Source organism: Oncorhynchus gorbuscha, linkage group LG04 (assembly GCF_021184085.1).
Source record: "Oncorhynchus gorbuscha isolate QuinsamMale2020 ecotype Even-year linkage group LG04, OgorEven_v1.0, whole genome shotgun sequence".
NCBI lineage: Eukaryota > Metazoa > Chordata > Actinopteri > Salmoniformes > Salmonidae > Oncorhynchus > Oncorhynchus gorbuscha.
The window spans coordinates 50,746,557-50,770,739 of NC_060176.1; the positions used below are offsets into that span (position 1 = coordinate 50,746,557).

Here is a 24,183-nt window from a genome sequence, read left to right on the forward strand (position 1 = left end):
TTTTAAAGGGAGGTAGTAATCACTAGAGTGGTTCTTCCTTCACGACAACCGTGTATGTTATGTCAGCGTTCATTCTGGAGCAGTTAGCTACATGCTCATTACACCGTCGTACAACTACACAGCAACTGTTGTTACAGGTTCAAGGACCCAGCCTCCAGTTCAAACCTGGCAGAGAAGAATGCTATGGGTTGACGTTAGAGTACAGGAGGAACTCCAGCTATGGCTCTTATGATACCTCAAACTATCATGATGTAGAAGAGCTGGTATAGCCTGGTCTTACCTGTGAAGGCCACTTTCCCCAGCAGGTCCTGGATCTGTGGTGCAATGCCCAGTTTGAACAGGTATAAGCTGTGGGGGGGGGATGGAAAGGAATGAAGCTCCAAATGTCAATTCATTAACTGATCTAGATTTAACAGTTAGGAATAAAGGGTAGCAAGCTGAAGCTAAGATGTGGCTGTTTACTCAATAACTCAGAGGCAGGGGAAACCTACATTTACAAACATCTATACATCTGCATCCATCCACACTTCAGCTGCGCTTCAATACTTTAGAAATGAATCCTTCCTCTTGCCTTGGGTTAGCAAGGAATCCACCATATTCCTTTTACCTATGAAAGCATGTCAATCCAATCAGTGATGACTTGAAGGAAATGAAGGAAGGAAGGATGCATCCCAACAGGACCTTGAAACATCCATCTGCTCCAGACCGAACTAGGAGAGCGTCAGCCAAACGGCAATGTCCCCTTCTCCCCACAGGGGGGCATTGTGTGCTCAGAGAAAGCAGCAGTAACAATCCTGACATGCAAACTGCACGGTCCTGAGTCCCATCAGCCTGAAACTAACCTAAGACGGCAGGCGTGGAGTGACACCTGAGCGGAGTCCACATTTCCGTTTTTCAGGGGAAATGGAAGTTGAAAATACTGTATCCCTGAAAACCAGAAATATCCGCTTTCTGCCAATGGCGCTAACTAAGGGTGGCCTGAAACAAACAGGTGGCTGGAAACTGAATTAAACTTTCATCTGCCAGCAGGTTCCTGATAAGTTGGCATTCATTATATTGGGCTAGTGCCTGTAACTGTGTGTATGAGGAGGCTATGATAGTGCTATGTTAGCCTCTAAAATCAGTGTGTGTGTGTGTGTGTGTGTGTGTGTGTGTGTGTGTGTGTGTGTGTGTGTGTGTGTGTGTGTGTGTGTGTGTGTGTGTGTGTGTGTGTGTGTGTGTGTGTGTGTGTGTGTGTGTGTATGTATGCGAGTGTAAACAGGGACACAGGTCTCTTCTTTAGGGCTGTAGAGTCTGTGGAGACAGAGGTAAGGCCAAATGTTTAATAGATTGTTAACCCATGGGTGGCTGGCAGACTCAGCCCTGCTGTGAGATAAACAGCTGACTGAGACTGAGGATAATGATGGATGCTTCGTTAGATCATCCTGCTGACTTGGCCAATAAGCACGTAGGAAGGACACGGAACAACATCCTCCTCCACACAAACACACACTCTCCCCCCTCTTCACACACACGCATACACAAAACGTGGCACCGTCACCACACACACGCATGCTCAACCAATCCCATCAGATCCGGAGTGAATATTTATGTTCAGTTTCCATTCTATTGTGGTGCCTTTCAATTTTTCCACTGTACTGAATTCTCAACAAAGACCCATTAGCCCAGTGTGTCTACTTCTCCTCAGAGCTAGTGTATTCCCTGGCTCCCAGTGGGGGTTAGACCAGCCTGCCAGGAAGGAAGATCACGTGTGTGTGTGTGTGTGTGTGTGTGTGTGTGTGTGTGTGTGTGTGTGTGTGTGTGTGTGTGTGTGTGTGTGTGTGTGTGCACACACAGGGAGGGAAGGAAGCTGATCCTCATGGGCCCTGACCAAACAGCAAAAAAAATGAAAGGAAACAAGCCAACTCGCTAACACGTTCACTCCAATTCTCTGCCACATTCAGATGCGAGCCACCCTTTTCTGTACACATTACAGTGTACATGACATAACTGAATACATGACAGTCAGTGTGGGCACAGAAAGCAGAGCCTCCCACTAGTAGTGACATCACACAATGACTAAGTGTCACTACAGAGCTGTTACTTCTACTAGCACCACTACTACCACACTATGACAGCAGCTCTCAGGTGAGACTGGAGACGGTCTCAAATGGCACCCATTAAATAGTGCACTATTAAAATTATTATATTTAAAAAATAAAAATAAAAAGTCCACAATTTCGTGGCATCCAATTGGTAGTTACAGTCTTGTCCCATCGCTGCAACTCCCGTCCGGACTCTTTAAACCGATAGTGCTCTGGTCTAAAGTAGTGCGCTAAATAGGAAAAAGGTTGCCATTTGGGATGCAGCCTGAGTGTAGTCTTGACTGTTTCTTTTCTGGAGATGTTAACAGGGGTGTGTCTACTACAGTATGCAGTGATATCAGTTATTCAGTGTTGAAAAGGATGAGCCAGTCAGCCGTTACAGTACATTGCTGGACCTTAGCACTCTCAAGCCTGTGTGACGAGTATGAATGCACAGTTCATAATCAGGACATGATCTTCAACACACTTTTATTTGACTAATAAAGTTATTCAACAGTTATGCCTCGAAGTATAATAATCAGAGGCCAGCTCGCATCAAATAGGTGTGAACCTGCCATAACATTATGTTATAGAACATTATACTATGTAATGTGTGTATGCTGCATATGCAGTGCATTCAGAAAGTATTCAGACCCCTTGACTTTCCACATTTTGTTACGCATAGCCTTATTCTAAAACGTATTTAATAGTTTTTTACACAAATTAATCTACACATAATACCCCATAATGACAAAGCAAAAACTGTTTATTTTTTCTTTAGCAAATGTATAACAAAGAATTACACTGAAATTACTTAAGAATTCAGACCCTTCACTCACTACTATTCAGAACCTTTACTCACTAATCACTACCTTTGGCAGTGATTACAGCCTCGAGTCTTCTTGGGTATGATGCTACAAGCTTGGCACACCTGTATTGGGAGGAGTTTCTCCCATTCTTCTCTGCCGATCCCCTCAAGCGCAGTCAGGTTGGATGAGGAGCGTCGCTACACAGCTATTTTCAGGTCTCTCCAGAGATGTTCGATCGGGTTCAAGTCCAGGCTCTGGCTGAGCCACTCAAGGACATTCAGAGATTTGTCCCAAAGCCACTCCTGCGTTGTCTTGGTTGTGTGCTTATGGTCTTGTCCTGTTGGAAGGTGAACTTTTGCCCCAGTCTGAGATCCTGAGTGCTTTGGAACAGGTTTTCATCAAGGATCTCTGTACTTTGCTCCGTTCAGCTTTCTCTCAATCCTGACTAGTCTCCCAGTTCCTAGTCCCTGCTGCTGAAAAAACATCCCCACAGCATGATGCTGCCACCACCATGCTTCACCGTAGGGATGGTACCAGGTTTCCTCCAGACGTGACGCTTGGCATTCAGGCCAAAGAGTTCAATCTTGGTTTCATCAGACCAGAGAATCTTGTGTCTCATGATTTGAGAGTCTTTAGGTGCCTTTTGGCATAGTCCAAGCAGACTGCCTTTTACTGAGGAATGGCTCCATCTGGCCACACTACCCTAAAGGCCTGATTGGTTGAGTGCTGCAGAGATGGTTGTCCCATCTCCACAGAGGAACTCCGGAGCTCTGTCAGAGTGACCATCGGGTTCTTGGTCACCTCCCTGACCAAGGCCCTTCACCCCCCTATTGCTCAGTTTGGCTGGGCAGCCAGCTCTAGAAAGAGTCGTGGTGGTTCCAAACTTCTTCCATTTAATAATGATGGAAGCCACTGTGTTCTTGGGGACATTCAAATGCTGCAGAAATGTTTTCGTACCCTTACCCAGATCTGTGCTTTGACACAATGCTGTCTCGGAACTCTACGGACAATTCCTTTGACCTCATGGCTTGGTTTTGCTCTGACAGGCACTGTCAACTGTGGGATCTTATATCGACAGGTGTGTTCCTTTCCAAATCATGTCCAATCAATTGAAAACACCACAGGTGGACTCCAATCAGGTTGTTGAAACAGCTCAAGGATGATCAATGGATGCACCTGAGCTCAATTTCGAGTATCATAGCAAAGAGTCTGTATGCTTATCTTATTTACATAAGTTTGTTATTTTTTATAAATTTGCTAACATCTATAAAAACCTGTTTTTGTTTTGTCATTATGGGGTATTGTGTGTAGCTTGATGAGGCAAAAAAGTGATTCAATCCATTTTTAAGGCTGTAATGTAACAAGATACTTTCCGAATGCACAGTAGAGAAGAAAGCCTAACGCTGGAGGATGTGAAGTTAAATCCCCTCTGAGCAGGATGAAAACCATTTCCAGTTCCTCTTATATAATACAGGTATTTCACTTGTTTTCACTGCAAGTTAGGATTGCACATGAAAATAAGATAAAGACAATCAGATAAAAAGATGGAACTACTGTAGTCCTATTTATTAAAAAACAAAAAAGCTGAGAGACATACACTTCTACTCCAGCTTCCAAAACAACATCTGGCTTTACTTCTAGAGCCTGATGATAGAATGTGTGAGAATGACATCATTGCCATCACTTGTATAATTGGACAATATTATCAAAGGAGACACTAAATGACTTGAGACAGCCTAGGCCTACAGATTGAGTAATTTCCTGTCTACAGACGGTTTCAACGTGTACAGGAAGTCACCTCATCAGTTCCGAGAGTGAGTTTGGGAAATGACTGCTTATTGCCACACCTTTGTCACTCAAATGTTGAAGATGGCACATGTTTAACCACAAACTGAAACCAAAAGGACCACAGACTATAATAGTTTCAAAGTCAACGTTCATCCAGTCTTTTTCAGTTCACTTGGTTCACACAATCTTGTTAGCTTTTTCAAATGATCCCCTTTAGACAGTGATATCATGTGATATGCTTTTAGGACTCATCAAACCTCAGAAGAGGAGCTAAAAACATACAGTGCATTTGGAAAGTATTCAGACCTCTTGACTCATCAATTTGCACACTATACCCCATAATGACAAAGCAAAAACAGGTTTTTAGTAATGTTTGCAAATAAAAACGAACTGAAATACCACATTTACATAAGTATTCAGACCCTATACTCAGTACTTTGTTGAAGCACCTTTGGCACTGATTACAGCCTCGAGTCTTCTTGGGTATGGTGGCTGGGCCACTCAAGGACATTGAGACTTGTCCCGAAGCCACTCCTGCGTCGTCTTGGCTGTGTGCTTAGGGTCGTTGTCCTATTAGAAAGCCCCTGTCTGAGGCCCTGAGCGCTCTGGAGCAGGTTTCCATCAAGGATCTCTACTTGTTTTGTAAATAATGTATTTCAGTTTTTATGTTTATACATTTGCAAACATTTCTAAAAAAACGTTTTTCACTGTCATTATTGGGTATTGTGTGTAGATTTTTGATTTCATCCATTTTAGAATAAGGCGTAACGTAACAAAATGTGTTAAGTCAAGAGGTCTGAATACTTTCCGAATGCACTGTAGACCTCCACAATATAAAGTGTAGTGAAGAAACAGAAACAAGAAATAGACTAGTGTGTGGTAGACACAAAGAGTAAGATGATGTAAGCAGTAAGCCTAAAGGGGAAGGGGGGGGTCAGTAAGTGACAAAAAACATATTGTGTTGGAATTATGTCTTACCTTAGTGCGTGTATGCAGTACACTACCTTGGGCATGTTTTTGCGATCGTACACATCTGTCGTTTCGGGATAGAATATCTGAAAGTAGAAACCAGAGGAGGCATTAGTCATGGATCTTTCATTGGTGACTTCTGATACCTTGTTTAGTGCAGCGGCCAAGGAGTCATATCAAGAACACTACATCTTTCAGGCTGTCAGTTTAATTTTCAAGCTGTGGCAGTCTGACACTATTCCTCTGTATCCTCCTGGTCACTGCCACACGCATTTAGTAGCCTTTGGGTGTATTACAGTGTGTGCTTCCTTTCTCACTATACATACAGTACATCTGGCTGCTGTGTACGTGCATGTGTTTTCTCCGAAGGGAACAGCACTGCTGGACGACAGTGAAGGGAACATTCTTGTCAATTAAAATGAATAGAGAAACATTTTCAAGCATCAATAATGACAAGAGCCCATAATAACCATATGAATAAACAATATCTCATTCATTAGTTGTATCTCTACTCCTAAGATTCTGCTTCCCCCAAAACAGAGGAACTAATCGATTGATTTGATCATCAAACAGGCATCTCCAGAGCGGTTCCAGTCTTACCATCACATGGCATGACGATAAGGTAGCATTCTCCATATCAGCTCCAGTGGGAAATCTTTTGTCACTACCCATAAAATATGCATTGGTGCTGATAACACTCTATTTGTGGTAGCAATAGTAGTACAGGCACCACAGCTACACCCTCCTAGCGTTGGTCTCAGGCCTCTCATAAGAAAGCAGTAGAACGGCGTGCTCCATTTACCTGGCCCAGTGAAAGTCTCACAGGTGTTTGTCTGCGTATGTGTATGTGTGTCCTTTGACTTAGTAAAATCTGTCATAAAACAGGCAACTCAACCTTGTGATATCACCAGTTACTACCAGGTTATGATACTGTATGCCACTGGAAGGAGGGACTTGAGCAGTGTGTGTGTGTGTTTGTTTTACCTTGGGCAGTCCTACAGATTCCATGGCCCGTAGCCACTGCACCGTGTTGTCTGTGTGTCTGAAGTGAAGTCCTGTGTGCTGGAGACAAAAACAGGCAAAGCAGAAACATTAGATCCCAGCAACTGAGTCTGTTGTATATTACAAATAGCATGTTTTTGGTAGGAACCGCACGCACCAAAAGATGGAGTGTGTGTGAGTGAGTGTGTTGTGTCAGCACAGCTGCTGGCTGTAGGGGGGGTTGCTATCTCTCTGCCCCATGGGAGATGGTTGACAGGAAGTGGAAATGTCTGCAATGGATCTGGGATTAGACACTTCCTGTCTGACTCCATGGAGGTGTGTGTGTGTGTGGGGGGGGGGGGGGGGACTAGAAAGGGGAGGAAGTGTGCGGGAGAGCAGAAGAACTAAATAGAGGGGAGGTGGTGTGGGGGAGAGGGGGGGGGACTAGATAGTGCCTACTACCACCCAGATTTGTGGTCGTGTGTGTCAGTTTTATTCAGTATCCTAGTAGTTTAGCTAAATTAATGGTCTGAAAAATAGTGTCAAGTAACTTGATAAGAGCTTCAACAGAGCTTGATAAGAAATGGCATCATGCCAACTTGATAGAATGTTGATCTGAAGTGTAAGAGTATTCCGTGGTAAGAGGACAAAGGTCACCTTGTAGCGGGCCTGGTCCCTGTCGTAGATCTTCTTCTCAGACACCATCTTGGGGGCGAAGAACTTAGCCAGTTTTCCAAGGTAGACTCCGTTCCTCAGACCCTCCTCTAGCTCTGTGGTGGGCGGCAGCTCCTCCTCTACACACGCCTCCATCCACCTGGGGATACGCACAAACACTGATCTCAGAACGGAAAACATGGAAATAAATCAAAAATATTTCCTGCTTTGCTCCTTTGGGGGGCACCCATTATGGCATAATTGACCTGAATGGGGATGCCCGTTCTACTAATTCTATGATGGCAACATCTGTTGTCATTCATTTGGAGACAATTGGAACATAAACTGAGGGATCTCACAACAAAATGGCCACATCTCTCAAGTGATTCATATGGAGCAATAGGGAAGGGACACTGATATCACAACAGAACAATACAGTTATTTTCTAGAAACACGGACCAATGTTTCCTTTCAATGATTTGTTAGGCTGGGTATAGGGTCCTGTCCTGACTGTTTATCCTAACGGTGAGGCCAGATAAACACAAGCAGAGACACTGATCCCAGAACTTCGTAGGTACATTTAACTATCAAAGCTTTGAGGAGCTTATGGATAATGTCATTTCCATTTAAAAGGAGCCATGAGCACAAACATGTGACGTTCAAGCATATCAAATTGGGTGTCAAATGAAGGCTGAGAACCTATATTTTTGGGAAATTAAAGCATAGATACATTTTTCAACCATTTTCCATCCCAAAAATTGGGCCTAAGTAATGGCTTTGATTTCTGGTCAAACGTATTGAAAAGAGGACTTAGAAAACCTCTACTAGAAAAAGTTAAAAGAAATGAGAAATTCACAAAAAAACGCAATATTATTGAAGTAAAGACCCTTGCCAACTAATAACCACACTTATTTAGTTTGAGAAATAATTTCTGTAAGTTTAAGGACCATTGCCTTGTGCCTTGTAATTCATTTACCAAAAACCCACACACAGGCCTAACAATTAGTTTGTGTTTTTACTGATATACATTTAAGTGATTATAACGCATAATTCTGTTACCAAATCGGAATTCCAGCTATTTAATTGGCTACAATGGAAAATCATAGAAGTGGCAAACCATATTTGGATCACCTGCTACTGTTCTCCCTTCCACTGGCATACTGTTGTTCAGCTCATCTCTCTCCCCATCTCTCATGTTACCTCTTAATTACACCTACCCATGAGCCCCCTCTTTATTTACTGTAACCAGCATCTGCACCCACTGAGCACCGACTGACACCGGACGTTCAAAAGTTATTGAAGGTGGGTCAGTCTGCCCTGACCTTGATTTCAACGTCCATAGACGTTTTTTGAGCCGGTCTGGAATGGCCTTGATTTTACCTGAATTTAATTTTAGTACTTAATTTGTATTTTTTTGACACATTCCTTCTCTCCCCAATTTTGTGATATCTAATTGGTAGTTACAGTCTTGTCCGTACGGGAGTTGCAGCAATGGGACTCGGGAGAAGCGAAGGTCGAGAGCAATGCGTCCTCCGAAACACGACCCTGCCAAGCCGCACTGCTTCTTAACACACTGCTCGCTTAACCCGGAAGACGGCCGCACCAATGTGTTCGGAGGAAACACTACAACTGGTGACCGAAGTCAGTGTGCATGCACCTGGCCCACCACAAGGAGTCGCTATAGCGCAATGGGACAAGGACATCCCAAGCCGGCCAAACCCTCCCTAACCCAGACGACGCTGGGCCAATTGTGTGCCGCCTCATGGGTCTCCAGGTCGTGGCCGGCTGTGACACAGCCTGGGATCAAACCCGGGTCTGTAGTGACACCTCAAGCACTGCGATGCAGTGCCTTAGACTGCTACACCCCTCGCGAGGCTCCAATTTGGCCCAAACATTTAGAGTGCAGTCCAGTACAACACTATAGAGTCAAGTACAGTATAATGCACTGTACTGTCCTGCGAAGATCAAACTTGTGAAACAGACGTCCATTATCGGTTCAGATTTGGGGCAAAGCTCATTAGAATAATAGCCAGTGTGTAGAACAACACCCATACATGCAAAGGATGATATTGCATTTTTCTAATTGTGTACCTATTCAGGATACATCACCATGAAGAGAACAACATTCATATCCATAATTATGCATTTATGTGTAGTACAAATCAGGGACCCATGATGTAATTCCATAGTTCTGTAATTGTTACTGTAGTTCAATACCCAAGGTGTCCTGTCTTAGCTGACACCCCATTCTATCTGCAGTTTTGGGAAAACATTGCAGCATAATCGGAGGATTGACATATCAGAATAAAAAGAAAGGCATGGCTTTTCTCTGCAACTTTACTATTACCATTACAAGGTGATTAAATCCTCCGACTGCTAGTGTATGTCTGAAGTTAGGGGGGGACATGATCTATTCATGGGTTACACGTTTTCGTCACAATATTGTTTTGAACATTTGTTTTGGACTGATGACTGACTGAGCATTCTACTGAATGCATTGTCAATGAGCGCTGATGAAGATTTCATCAAAAAGTGCATTACAGTGTCTTGGAAATACAATGACATTTCAAAAGATGGGAAATAATTAGTAGGACAAGCTTTTGTCATAATTTTGATGTCACCAGATTGACTTTAGATGCAGTATAATGTTAGCTGGCTAGCTAAGATTGAGGGGAGACCACCAAATTTTTGATAGCTAATGTTAGCATTGCTAGCTATTTGACAACATTGCCATTTGTCTAAAGTTGGAATTTGACAACATGATAATGATGGCAAAGTTGTTTCTTACTAAATATTTGCCTACTTCACCAATGTCATCGTATTTCCAGGACACTAGTGTAATTTAGACTAAACAGTCATTAGCCTCTTTTGTGCACCTCAATGGCGCAGCCGGCAGAGGGCGGCTTGAGAATGTTCATAACAATGGCATGACGTGACAATGGTGCAACCTATGAATTTCCCGCTCGTTCTTTGGCTTCAGTTAACTTCTCTCGATATGAAAGCTGTCGTCATGGATACAAGCAGATATAAACAAACGGAACCTTGGTCTGTCCCTTACCTGAGATCTAAGAGCATGTGAGCCATCACCTGACTGGCTCAATGGCCGCCTACACTAGTGCCACGAGAGTCAATATTGGCTTTTGCCTGTACCTACAGTCCATGGTCCATGAACAATGTCGTCAAGTTTGTCAAAAAGCACCCTGGAAGCACGTGGATGAGATCAAGACTCTTGGAAGAATGTTCTATGGACAGATGATTCAAATGTCTAACTTTTTGGACAACTTGAGTTCCATAATGCCTGGCGAAAACCAAACACTGCATTCCACAGTAAGAACCTCATACCAACATTTAAGCATGGTGGTAGTGTGACGGTTTGGGGACGTGTGACGGTTTGCTGCCTCTGGACCTGGATGACTTGCCTTAATAGAAGGAACCATTAATTATGCTCTGTATCAGAATTATACAGCAGAATGTCGGGCCATCTGTCTGTAAGCTGAAGCTGAACAGCAGCAATGATTCAAAAATGGACAATAAGTCTACATGAACCATTTCTAAAAAGCAACAAATTTTATGTTTTGGGATGGCCTAGTCAAAAGTACAGACCTAATCCCAATTGAGATATTGTAGTAGGACTTGAAAACAAGCAGTTCATGCTTGAAAACACAAATGTCGATGAGTTACAGCAGTTCTGAATGGGAGTGTGGGCCAAAATTCCTCCACAGGGACATGAGACTGATCAACAATCAAGTGTTTGATTGGAGCTCTTGCAGGTACAGGTGGCACAACCAGTTATTGAGTGTAAGGGGGCAATTACTTTTTCAAAGGGCATTGGGTGTTAATTTATTTCATAAACAAAGTTATGCATGTAATTGTTTTGTTATTTGTTCACTCGGGTTCCCTTGAACTAGTATTAGGTGTTGGTCAAAGATCTGATAACATTCAATATAAAAAGAAAATGCAAAAGTAGAGAAAATTACAAAGGGGGCAAATACTTTTTGACAGCACTGTATACAAGCAGCTACTGACATAACACACTGTATACAAGCAGCTACTGACACAACACACTGTATACAAGCAGCTACTGACATAACACACTGTATACAGCAGCTACTGACATAACACACTGTATACCAGCAGCTACTGACATAACACATTACACGTCAGTGTGTCTATAAATGGACTGACATGCTTGGTGATGTTAAACCGTCTCGGTCTGTGTCATTAATTGACTGGTACTGACCCAGTGAGAAGAGGCCATTGATCTAGCTCCCACACTCACTGTCCAGCATACAAAGGCTTTTTGGAACCAACACCTTAGGTCACACATTAGACTGGGGAGTTTTTCAGGATGAAAATAAATGGAAGCAAAATCCTTGAGGAAAACCTACTTTAGTCTGCTTTACACCAGACATTGGGAGGGGAATTCACATTTCAGCAGGACAATAACCTACAACAAACCCAAATATTCACTGGAGCTGCTTACCAAGAAGTGAGTGAATGTTCCTGAGTGGCAAAGTTACAGTTAACTTACATCTGCTTTTATTTTTTTATTTCACCTTTATTTAACCAGGTAGGCTAGTTGAGAACAAGTTCTCATTTGCAACTGCGACCTGGCCAAGATAAAGCATAGCAGTGTGAGCAGACAACACAGAGTTACACATGGAGTAAACAATTAACAAGTCAATAACACAGTAGAAAAAAGGGGGAGTCTATATACAATGTGTGCAAAAGGCATGAGGAGGTAGGTGAATAATTACAATTTTGCAGATTAACACTGGAGTGATAAATGATCAGATGGTCATGTACAGGTAGAGATATTGGTGTGCAAAAGAGCAGAAGTGTAAATAAATAAAAACAGTATGGGGATGAGGTAGGTGAAAATGGGTGGGCTATTTACCAATAGACTATGTACAGCTGCAGCGATCGGTTAGCTGATGTTTGAAGTTGGTGAGGGCATGGCGCTTGTAACGCCAGTGGTAGTGGGTTCGTTTCCCGGGATCACCCATACGTAGAATGTATGCACACATGACTGTAAGTCGCTTTGGATAAAAGCGTCTGCTAAATGGCATATATAGATAAAAGTCTCCAGCTTCAGCGATTTTTGCAGTTCGTTCCAGTCACAGGCAGCAGAATACTGGAACGAATGGCGGCCAAATGAGGTGTTGGCTTTAGGGATGATCAGTGAGATACACCTGCTGGAGCGCGTGCTACGGATGGGTGTTGCCATCGTGACCAGTGAACTGAGATAAGGCGGAGCTTTACCTAGCATGGCCTTGTAGATGACCTGGAGCCAGTGGGTCTGGCGACGAATATGTAGCGAGGGCCAGCCGACTAGAGCATACAAGTCGCAGTGGTGGGTGGTATAAGGTGCTTTAGTGACGAAACGGATGGCACTGTGATAAACTGCATCCAGTTTGCTGAGTAGAGTGTTGGAAGCAATTTTGTAGATGACATCGCCGAAGTCGAGGATCGGTAGGATAGTCAGTTTTACTAGGGTAAGCTTGGCAGCGTGAGTGAAGGAGGCTTTGTTGCGGAATAGAAAGCCGACTCTTGATTTGATTGGAGATGTTTGATATGAGTCTGGAAGGAGAGTTTGCAGTCTAGCCAGACACCTAGGTACTTATAGATGTCCACATATTCAAGGTCGGAACCATCCAGGGTGGTGATGCTAGTCGGGCATGCGGGTGCAGGCAGCGATCGGTTGAAAAGCATGCATTTGGTTTTACTAGCGTTTAATAGCAGTTGGAGGCCATGGAAGGAGTGTTGTATGGCATTGAAGCTCGTGCTTAAAATTCTAGGGCAAGACTTGAAATTTGCTGTCTAGCCATTTTTTTTAAACCTTTACTCCTGGGAATTGGCCTACATGGACAGGGCTAAATTGAAATGTTTTTTACAGAAATATGAAAATAATTTGCATAATCATGGTAGCAATTGAAAAGGAACAATTTTAGACCAAAAGGTGAGTACACAACAGAATCCAAAAACATTACTGTTGATTTTATTTGAATTTTACATTTACTCTACTGTTCACCACATTTGCTGATAACGAAATCTGAAAGTACTCTGGATACATTCAGTAAAATAATATTCCTGGAAAATGGGGGGTAAGATGCAACATAAAACATAACAATTACAAGGGTTTAAATGAGAGGACCAACTGGTATCTCCAATTGCCCACACACCTCTGTCACGCCTTGGTCATTGTATCTTGTGTTTTTGTTATATGTTTGGGTAGGCCAGGGTGTGACATGGGTTTATGTGTTGTATTTCGTATTGGGGTTTGTATTAATTGAGAGTGTGTATTATTAGGGGTGTGTCTAGTTAGGCTTGGCTGCCTGAGGCGATTCCTAATTGGAGTCAGCTGATTCTCGTTGTCTCGGATTGGGAACCGTATTTAGGCAGCCTGAGTGTGCGTTGTATTTCGTGGGTGATTGTACCTGTCTTAGTGTTAGGCTGTATTAGTTTCACTCGTTTGTTGTTTTTGTATTTTCAGTTATTTCATGTACCGCATATATCTTCATTAAAAGTCATGAGTAACCTACACGCTGCATTTCGGTCTGACTCTCTACAAACAACAGACGAACAACATTACAACCTCTCCAAAGTGTGCACAGTTCCTAAGCAATTTCAATGTACTTATGACTCTTAGAGTCTTTAACTTCTTAAGGCTAGGGGGCACTATTTTCATGTACGGATGAAAAGTGAGCCCAAAGTAAATTGCCTGCTACTCAGGCCCAGAAGCTAGGATATGCATAAAATTAATACATTTGGATAGAAAACTCTAGTTTCTGAAACTGTTAAAATTATGTCTGTGAATATAACAGAACTTACTTGGCAGGCGAAACCCAGAGGACAAACCATCCAGGAATGTTTTTTTTTTTTTGAGGTCACTCTTTTCAAATGGGTTTTCTATGGGGATCTAGATTTCTAAGGCACTTGCATGCAGTTCCTATCGCTTCCACTAGATGTCAACAGTCTTTAGAAATTGGTTGATGTTTTCCCTTTGAGAAATTAAGAAGTAGGGCTGTTCAGAACGAGGGTCGATAGCCAAAATAGCCAAAGTTGGAAAAGGAAAGTTGTTTGAAATGTTTGGATCAGGTTTACAGATAACTTATTAGATACTTTGTAGTCATGTTCCGCAAGTTGGAACCGGTGTATTTTCAGAATCAAACGCGCCAAATAAATTTACATTTTGGGGATATAACGACAGAATTAATCGAACAAAAATGACCATTTGTGATGTTTAATGGACATTTTGGGAGTGCCATTCATGGTAAACCATGAATTATATAGTTATTTCTGACTTTTGTGTCGCGCCTGGCGGGTTGAATTATGATTTTCATATGTTGTTTGATGGGGTGCTGTCCTCAGATAATAGCATGGTTTGCTTTTGCCGTAAAGCCTTTTTGAAATCTGACACTGTGGCTGGATTAACAAGAAATTCATCTTTAAACCGATGTATAACACTTTTATGATTTATTATTATGAGTATTTCTGTTTTTGAATTTGGCACGCTGCTATTTCACTGGGTGTTGTCAAATCAATCCTGTTAACGGGATTGGCGCGCGAAGGGATCACTAAGAAGTTAACTTTTTAATAATTTAACAATTAACTCATAAGCAATCTTGGGGTACCATGGGAAAAGTTATTTAACAAGCTACTATCTCCTGACTTAAACTCAAAAGATAAATATCTCTTACATCAATAACAGTAAAGTATTAATTATCGCATTCTGAATGTCGTTGACTTCAACTCTGCACAAACCCTAGTCTAAATGATGATTCAGAGATAAATAAATCATCAAGCCAATTTGTGTAACTAATCACACAGAATTACATAAACACACACAATATGTTGAAATGATTACTAACATAATCCAATGAAAAGTCCCTAGTGGACTAACCCCATATGACAGCTGGTTACACAATGAAAGGGGTGGGGAAAGAAAGAGCGGGAGGAGAGAAAGGAATTCAACTATCATACATGCAGTTCAATAATACTTTCATCGTGAATATGGATATTTAGCACCCTAACACCTACTCATTCAGATTTAGAAATGCAACATATTTACGCTTATATGTCTTTGTCGTCTCTGTTGAAACCCCTCGATCCATCTGTGACGAATAGTCCGACAGAAAGTCTCTGGTTATGTAAGTCTCAGGTTGTCCAATAGAGGTCACAATGTCCTTACTAGTTGGCTTTGTTCTGGAAGTGTTCGTTAGACTGGATTCATTAGACATTCCATTGGTCGTTTGATAGGGAAATGTTCCTCATTTCTCGTCTTCGGTCGAGTTTCCTAGACTACGTTACATGCAGAGCTGTAGGCGGTGCATGTCTTAGTCTAGTAGTCTTATTCTCTGTTGAGTTTCAGAAGGTCTTACCATTTCGTAACATTCAGCTCACGCTGTCAGTCACGCTGCACATATACTGGTCTAGTAGTTTTAAACCATTTTACACACTAGTAGCAACCCGGCAATGTACTGGTCTAATATGTTAATTTTTTAGGGATCCTTTATAAGCACTCTGGCAAAAGCGTTCCATCCTTTTGGCATAATGTCTATGCTCACGTTGGCGTGGTTACTGACTGGGTAAAACTTAATATGAAAAACATTTCTCATTTAGAAAGCTAAAATCACATTTTATCTTCTCACAAATAGTTTATTTAATCATATAAGTTACAACATTTAGATATAACTCTGACAAACATTGTGAAAGCTCTTAAAAGTTACAATGTTTCCATTATAGCGTCTTTAATGATATCACAAAATAATAAATTATCTGACATGCTTGTTCTTTAAGTCCCTCTCGACATTTCCCACATTTTTTGTTAGAAATATTGCTTCATTATCCACTTTGATGTTGTGGTTTTGGCGGGAAGAATATCTTTGTAACAAACGGGTTCTGTCCCGTCAATACTGCCTGGCATGGGAGAGAATGTTCCTGTAAGGTATTTACGACTGTCATAAAACTGTCCAACTCCCCCAGGAGACGAGGGTCTTGAAACCTTTGATTAGCCGGTACCTTTGATCTCCATCCAGGAGGGCAAGTCCTGACACCTGCCATCACACAATTACGGTTGTTTACACAATCCAAAAACTATCCATTATAAAACCGCAATCTGGGTCTGGTGGGCATGATTTGAAAGCTTGTTATATTGCCAACATGATTAACTAATATATAAAACACAATCTTACAGTGTTAGTCTTTCAAAAGTCAATTTCAGAGAAACAGATCGTAATTTTTGTTTGCATTGAAAGAGTCATGAGTGCATTCAGGTGCATGTCCTGCAGCAAATTTTCTTCACAATAAACAAACACTCAGTAGGCTCATTCTATTCAGAACAACCCAGGGTATATCAACATGTAATTTTGTAACAGTACATCAAATCATGGATCATAAACGTTGACACTTTATATGAATTTTATGCTAGTATGACATCAATGCTGCATTTATCATAATCCTCAACACCTCATCTTTCAAAATACATAGTCATCTTACATGTTCAGCATTTCCCTCACTCAGACAACAAAAAAGTTAACTAATTACCGGGAGGGATGAAGACAAATGAATCTCTATTGTAATTTTTTCTTTTTTTTATCTGAACATTCTGGAGCTCTATTTTGACAGCACAATATAACAAGAAAAAACGAAGTCAACCAAAAACTAATGCAGCCATATACAGTGATTGTCATATCAAAATATGCTGAATCATGCACTACTGCTTGGACGTTATTCATAATAAAGTTGTTACGTCTCATTAAAACAGGCCTAAAGACAGTACCCTTTAGAAAGGCTTTCTGTTTATAGCTGTGCTCCTTTGTGTACTTCTATCGTCAGCTGCCCTGTCTCGTTGTGGCCATTTTTTTACCCCCTTTTTCTCCCAAATTTCACGGTATTCAATTGTTAGTAGTTACTGTCTTGTCTCATCGCTGCAACTCCCGTATGGGGTCGGGAGAGGCGAAGGTCGAGAGCCATGCGTCCTCCGTAACACAACCCAACCCAGCTGCACTGCTTCTTGACACAACGCACATCCAATCCGGAAGCCAGCCGCACCAATGTGTCGGAGGAAACACCGTACACCTAGCGACCTGGTCAGCGTGCACTGCGCCCGGCCCGCCACAGGAGTCACTAGTGCGCGATGAGACAAAGATATCCCTTCCGGCCAACCCTCCCTAACCCGGACAACGCTAGGCCAATTGTGCGCCGCCCCATGGGTTGTGTCCATTTTTTGTCTTATTTGGTTTTTAATTTTATGCTATTTGAGATTATTCTGCATAATGAAAAGTGCTTTACATATATAATAATGTATCTTTATGCTTATTATTATTTATTCTCAGTAGTTTATTACACTTCTTAATAAAGCATTATGAATTACTTTAACTTTTTAAGATGCCTCAAATGTACTGTTTGTTTGTTCTATTACAACACGTTTTCTTTTACTAAAAAACAGGTGCCTTGACTGTGAAAATGGCTCAGGAAATATGACTAACCTGTCTATGCCATTGCACAGCCACAGACTTCTACAAGCTAGCGCCACTGCTGAAGTTACCGCCTTCTTAAAGATTGTGTTCCATTAAATAATATAACCAGCTGATATTACGTTTCAATAAATTGTTCTCAAATTTCACTTGCTTTTTATTGACTGAAAAAAAAAATATATATAATATATATAAAGAAATATAATAAAGAAATAAGTGGGGCAATTTAGCAATCATGATTTGTTATCTGTTTGGTTATGATAAATTAGGCATTGTTGCACATTGTTGGCATAGGCCTTTAGATCCAATTTGTAAGAAATGAGAACATATATCTTTTGAGTACTCCAACAGTCAAAAAATGTCAAATGCCCATCCCTAATCCAGCCCACCCTTCTCCATCCTGCCCACTCCATCCATCCAGCCCACTCCATCAGGTCTACCCCCTCCATCCTGCCCACTCCATCCATCCAGCCCACTCCATCAGGTCTACCCCCCTCCATCCTGCCCACTCCATCAGGCCTACCCCACCTCCATCCTGCTCAAGCCATCAGGCCTGCCTCCTCCATCCAACCTTTCATGATAACATCCCTCCTTAGTCTCCTTTAATTAAAAGGTGTGCGCGCACATAGGCTAAACCACCAAAGCAAAGACAACACTCTACCGCAACACGCGTCAGCACAACGAACACAAGCAACACACCATCCCCTCTCCTGTCAGCACTAACTCATCTGAGCGTGTGGTTCTTAATAGACAACCACAACAAACAGCGGGGGAGACATGATGTTATTGTGGCGAGTCAGCCCATTCCGTGCAATGGTACCCAATCATGTTGATTGATTTATGCACTTAACTTCATTGTGCATTGTACAGTATCATTGCAGAATGAAAGGTTCATTGTATCTGACTATCATTGTAAATTCCTTTGTTTGTCCTACAATCTTGCTAAAGGGGAATAGCTAAAGTGATAATATGCTGTAATTCTTCACCAAAAACCCGCTGGCGAATGCCAAGATAGATTTATGGGGACGTATTATTACAGCAAATTGTATATCAAAGGAAACGTGAGAGGATGGTGACGGACACAGAAAAAGCAACTCTTCATAAATAGAATGCAAAAACGATCAGCAAAACAGACTACTTGTAGATGACAAGAACAGGTCTGCCTGTGCTAAAATAACAGGAACATGAACACCTTTGGCACATTTAGTCTTTGAGGGTGCAGTAACCAACACCAGTTAAGTCCAGTACCATTCAGTGAAACCAGAGCCTGTATTCTTAAAGTGTCTCAGAGTGGCAGTGCTGATCGAAGAACAGATTAGCCTTTAAGACCATAATGGATAATATTACATGGACAGAAAGAACCTAATCCTAGATCAGCACTGCTATTCTGAGACACTTTGTGAATATGGGCTCAGATATAAGTTGGACTGGAGAATGACTGGTGCCTCATGCATCCCATGAAGCAAGTCATTTTTAAAATCAGTAACAAGGAGGTACAACGTTACTGATAAACTAACAGGATAACTTACACTTCACATACAGCAATTTGTAGCCCGTTTCTACCACATTTGTTGTGGAATGAGTAACACACACACACACAGAGTGTCCGGTCTGTGCATTGGGAGTAATGCGCTGTGTCAGATCGGCACACTTCTGCACTAACATGACCAAATGAAAATCAAGCATCTTGGAACGGTGCCATGGCCACTTTCCACTCACTGCAGTACTGTGACTACCGAACTGGCCCAGGGGACTAAAGGAAAAACACAACCAGGCTGGCCCTTGCAAAAATAACCACAATAACAAGTCAATAATAGAGGAGGTGTGACTGGAGGCACAGAGGGCTTTGTGTGGGTGGCTGATAGAGATAGCAGCACATCATACTATGTCCGTCTGATGACGGTGAACACTTCATGAGAGTTGGTTGCGTAGCAGGTTGGAAATAGGGCCGGCTTACTGTACTGTGCACTGGCTAGAGCTGATGTAGTGGAGGAGAGGGGAATTTGAAGAGGGTATAGATACAACGCTGGGAAGGTTAGTGACACACATGGGCGTTGTAGTTCCCTGATGTAAAGGACAGGAAGAGTATTAATGCATAATGAATAAGAAGAGCGAGATGGGAAAAAGAGACAAAGGTAACAGTAAACATGTCGTCTCCTACGAATGATGCCAATTGGCCAATCAGTGCAATTTTGTAAATGACGGATCTCTATAGCAAGGCGCATCATTCACCTAAATTTCATCCAAGTCGGGCCAGTGGTGTCTGATATACTGCGTGTGACCAATGTACAGTTGAAGTCGGAAGTTCACATACCACTTAACTACATTTAAACTCAGTTTTTCACAATTCCTGACATTTAATCCTAGTAAACATTCCTGTCTTAGGTCAGTTTGGATCACCACTTTATTTTAAGAATGTGAAATGTCAGACTAATAGTAGAGAGAATGATTTATTTCATCTTTTATTTCTTTAATCACATTCCCAGTGGGTCAGAAGTTAACATACACTCAAATAATATTTGGTAAAATTGCCTTTAAAATTGTTTAACTTGGGTCAAACATTTCAGGTAGCCTTCCACAAGCTTCCCACAATAAGGGTGAATTTTGGCCCATTCCACCTGACAGAGCTGGTGTAACGGAGTCAGGTTTGTAGGCCTCCTTGCTCGCACAAGCTTTTTCAGTTCTGCCCACAAATGTTCTATGGGATTGAGGTCAGGGCCACAACTTTGGAAGTATACTTGGAGTCATTGCCCATTTGGAAGACCCATTTGTGACCATGCTTTAACTTACTGACTGATGTCTTGAGATGTTGTTGCTTTAATATAGCCACAATTTTCCTACCTCATGATGCCATCTATTTGTGAAGTCCATCAGTCCCTCCTGCAGAAAAGCACCCCCACAACATGACGCTGCCACCACCGTGCTTCACGGTTGGGATGGTGTTCTTCAGCTTGCAAGCCTCCCCGTTTTCCTCCAAACAGAACAATGGTCATTATGGCCAAACAATTATCTTTTTGTGTCATCAGACCAGAGGACATTTCTTCAAAAAGTATGATCTTTATCCCCATGTGCAGGTGCCAACTGTAGTCTGGCTTTTTTTATGGCGGTTTTGGAGCAGTGCCTTCTTCCTTGCCGAGTGGCCTTTCAGGTTATGTTGATATAAGACTTGTTTTACTGTGGCTATAGATACTTTTGTACCAGTTTCCTCCAGCATCTTCACAAGGTCCTTCGATGTTGTTCTGGGATTGATTTGCACCCAAGGATGAACCAGACTTGTGGAGGTCTACAATTTTTTTCCTGAGGTCTTGGCTGATTTCTTTTGATTTTCCCATGATGTTAACTTTTTAAGGCTAGGGGGCAGTATTGAGAAGTTTGGATGACTGAGGTGCCCAAAGTATACTTCCTGTTACTCAGGCCCAGAAGCTAGGATATGCATGGTAGTATTGGATAGAAAACAAAAAGTTTCTAAAACTGTTAAAATAATGTCTGTGATTATAACAGAACTGATTTGGCAGGTGAAACCCAGAGGACAATCCATCCAGGAAATGTCTTTTTTGAGGTCATTGGACTTTTCAATGGGAAAGTCTAATAATTAGGACCCAGATTGCAGTTCCTATGGCTTCCACTAGATGTCAAGTCTTTAGAAATGGTTTCATGCTTGTTTTTTGAAAACTGAATTAGTATTCGTATTCTTTCGAAGTGTCCCTCAGAAGGATTCTAATTTTTTGGCGCGCGTGAATGAGAGCGTGCTCCTTGTTCTTTTTCTCTGGTTATTGAACACAGTATATTCAGTCTTAACTTTTTAAAATGATTTACATATTAGGGTACCTGAGGTTGGATAAGAAACGTTGTTTGAGTTGTTTGGACAAAGTTTACAGGTAAATCTTTTGATTCCTTTGTAGGCATGTTGGAACAGGTGGATTTCTGAATCAAACGCGCCAAATAAACTGACATTTTGGGCTATAAATTAGGACTTTATCGAACAAAACAACCATTCATTGTGTAACTGGGACCCTTTGGATTGCAAAAAGATGAAGATCTTGAAAGGCAAGTCATTTATTTTATCACTATTTTTGAGTTGTGTGACACCTGTGTAGATTATGAATTCATGTTAATGCAGGAAGTGGGTGACGTGCTGTCCTCAGATGATCAAATGCTATGCTTTCGCCGTAAACCCTACTATAAATCGGACAAAGCGGTTCCATTAACAAGATTCTAAGCTAAAGAATGGTGTATAATACTTGTATTTTTATGAATGTTTAATATTACTACTTTTGTATTTCACACTCTGCAAATTCACCAGATGTTGTCAAGGTGGGACGCTAGCGTCCCAATGATCCGAAAGAAGTTAAGCAAAGAGGCACAGAGTTTGAAGGTAGGCTTTGAAATACATCCACAGGTACACCTCCAATTGACTCAAATGATGTCAATTAGTCTATCAGAAGCTTCTAAAGCCATTACATCATTTTCTGGAATTTTCCAAGCTGTTTAAAGGCACAGTCATCTTTGTGTATGTAAACTTCTGACCCACTGGAATTGTGATACAGTGAATTATAAGTTAAATAATCTTTCTGTAAACAATTGTTGGAAAAATTACTTGTGTCATGCACAAAGTAGATTTCCTAACCGACTTGTCTAAACTGTAGTTTATTAACAAGAAATTTGTGGAGCGGTTGAAAAACAAGTTAATGACTCCAACCTAAGTGTTTGTAAACTTCTGACTTCAACTGTACGTACAGTTGATTACTCCCCCTTAGGCCAATCAGTGTAATAACATTTCATTAAAACTGACCTCTGTAGCAAGACACATCATCCACATAAGTTGACAAAATTGGGTCAGAGGTGTCTGAATATCAAGTGGGTTAGCTAGACTCATATCCCTGAGCATGTGTGCCAAATTTTAGCACTCTGCAACAGATTCAAAGACAAAACATGTGCCCGTTATAGCACCAGCTTGTGGTCGATATGAATGTTCTTGCATATGTTGAGTCTTGACAGTGTTTGCAACAAATTGTTACCATACGAATATACTGTAATTGACTGATTTATATGCATTTATGTGCCAGACCAAGCCCATGTGAATGTTTATTGGTCAATATCAACCATGTTGTTTTATGTATTAGTCTGTAAAATATTGCGTTCAGAGACCTTTGTCCACAGATGCAACAAATTAAGTTTTATGCAGATTGGTCATTCGGTGCCAGAAGAGTAACATTTTAAGTGTTATTCACAAAATTCTAAATGGCAGAAAACCGATCATAGCAGACCTTATGGATCCCTGAAGCGAATTTGACCCTTGTGAGGAGACGGACCCGTATACCGAAGAGGGACCCGTATACTGAATTTGAAGACTTTAGGTCAAATGGGGTGAGGGGCATGACCTTTCAAAGTTTGCATTTTCAATCTTGTTATAGCACCACCATCTGGCTAATCAGCATACTTTTCTAAATGCTGGATCTCTATGATAAGACGCAACATTCATTAAAATCAGGCCAGTGTTGTCTGAGATATCGCGTGTGACTAACGGGTGAAGAGACAGATCCAGACAGTACCCTCCCCGATTTAATTGTGGGGGAACAACAGAGCAAGAAAAAGAAACAGGGTAAGTTGAAGTCAAAGAGGCTCAGGCATTCAGGCTCAGTCAGTAACAAAGCCCTCCAGCCTCTGAAACTGCACTTCCTGGAGTGAAACAATGTGGATGTTTGTATACAGCTGCTTGGAGCACAGGTCCAACAACAGTGTTTACAACTCCCCAGCCACTCTTTCCTGTCATTGTTACTGTCAGACCTGTGGCCAGGCTAAACAACATATTGCCTACTGCTCTCTGGGACAAAAGGAGACACCCCACACCAGTCCACGTTAGCCTAAACTAAACTGTTTAGCCAAGCGCTACTACAGTAATTGTATGTGTACAATATGTACCATCCGCCGTAAGCCTCCCCTCCCATGTTATGTTATGTGTGATACTAGTGGCACGGAGGGTATTTTTGCATGTTTGAATAGACAGCTCTTAATGCTACTTTAGCCAAGTTAGTCAAAATATAATTTAGGCTTAAATAAATGATCAAAGATCAGACAAAATGGAAGACAAACACTTTTTCCCCCAAAGTTCTATAGTTGATAGGCCCATTTCTTGCCCAACTTATAAAAGCATAACTAAAAGTTCATTGATGAAGTGAAGGGTAAAAAAAATAATGACTCCATATAAAAAAAACACATCATGTGCAAGCTGACAGATTGTTTACTCAGCACTACAGGTACAAAGTCCCCCTTTACCACAGGGGGTGTGTGTGGTTTTGTGTGAGAGAGAGAGTGGGTGTGTCGCCCGGCTGACAGCCTAGGAGTCTGTAAAAGAATGTCCAGGCTTATGCCTAGCCTATATCAGCAGCTATGTGCCGTACAAGGCTGGTACTAGTGCAGTGTTATCACTGCACTATAGTT

The 24,183-nt window shown here is 41.7% G+C and overlaps 1 protein-coding gene across 2 annotated transcripts in view; it reads right to left on the reverse strand.

Moving 5' to 3' along the window:
* Positions 1–24,183, reverse strand: part of iqgap2 (IQ motif containing GTPase activating protein 2) — an 80,680-nt gene that overhangs the window by 35,413 nt on the left and 21,084 nt on the right. For both annotated transcript variants that reach the window (XM_046347115.1, XM_046347114.1), the window contains exons 3-6: positions 7,268–7,424; positions 6,614–6,691; positions 5,639–5,715; positions 281–348 (exon numbers count right to left, since the gene is read on the reverse strand). In XM_046347115.1, coding sequence (XP_046203071.1) covers positions 281–348; positions 5,639–5,715; positions 6,614–6,691; positions 7,268–7,424 — 380 coding nt within the window. The remainder of the gene's footprint in view (positions 1–280; positions 349–5,638; positions 5,716–6,613; positions 6,692–7,267; positions 7,425–24,183) is intronic.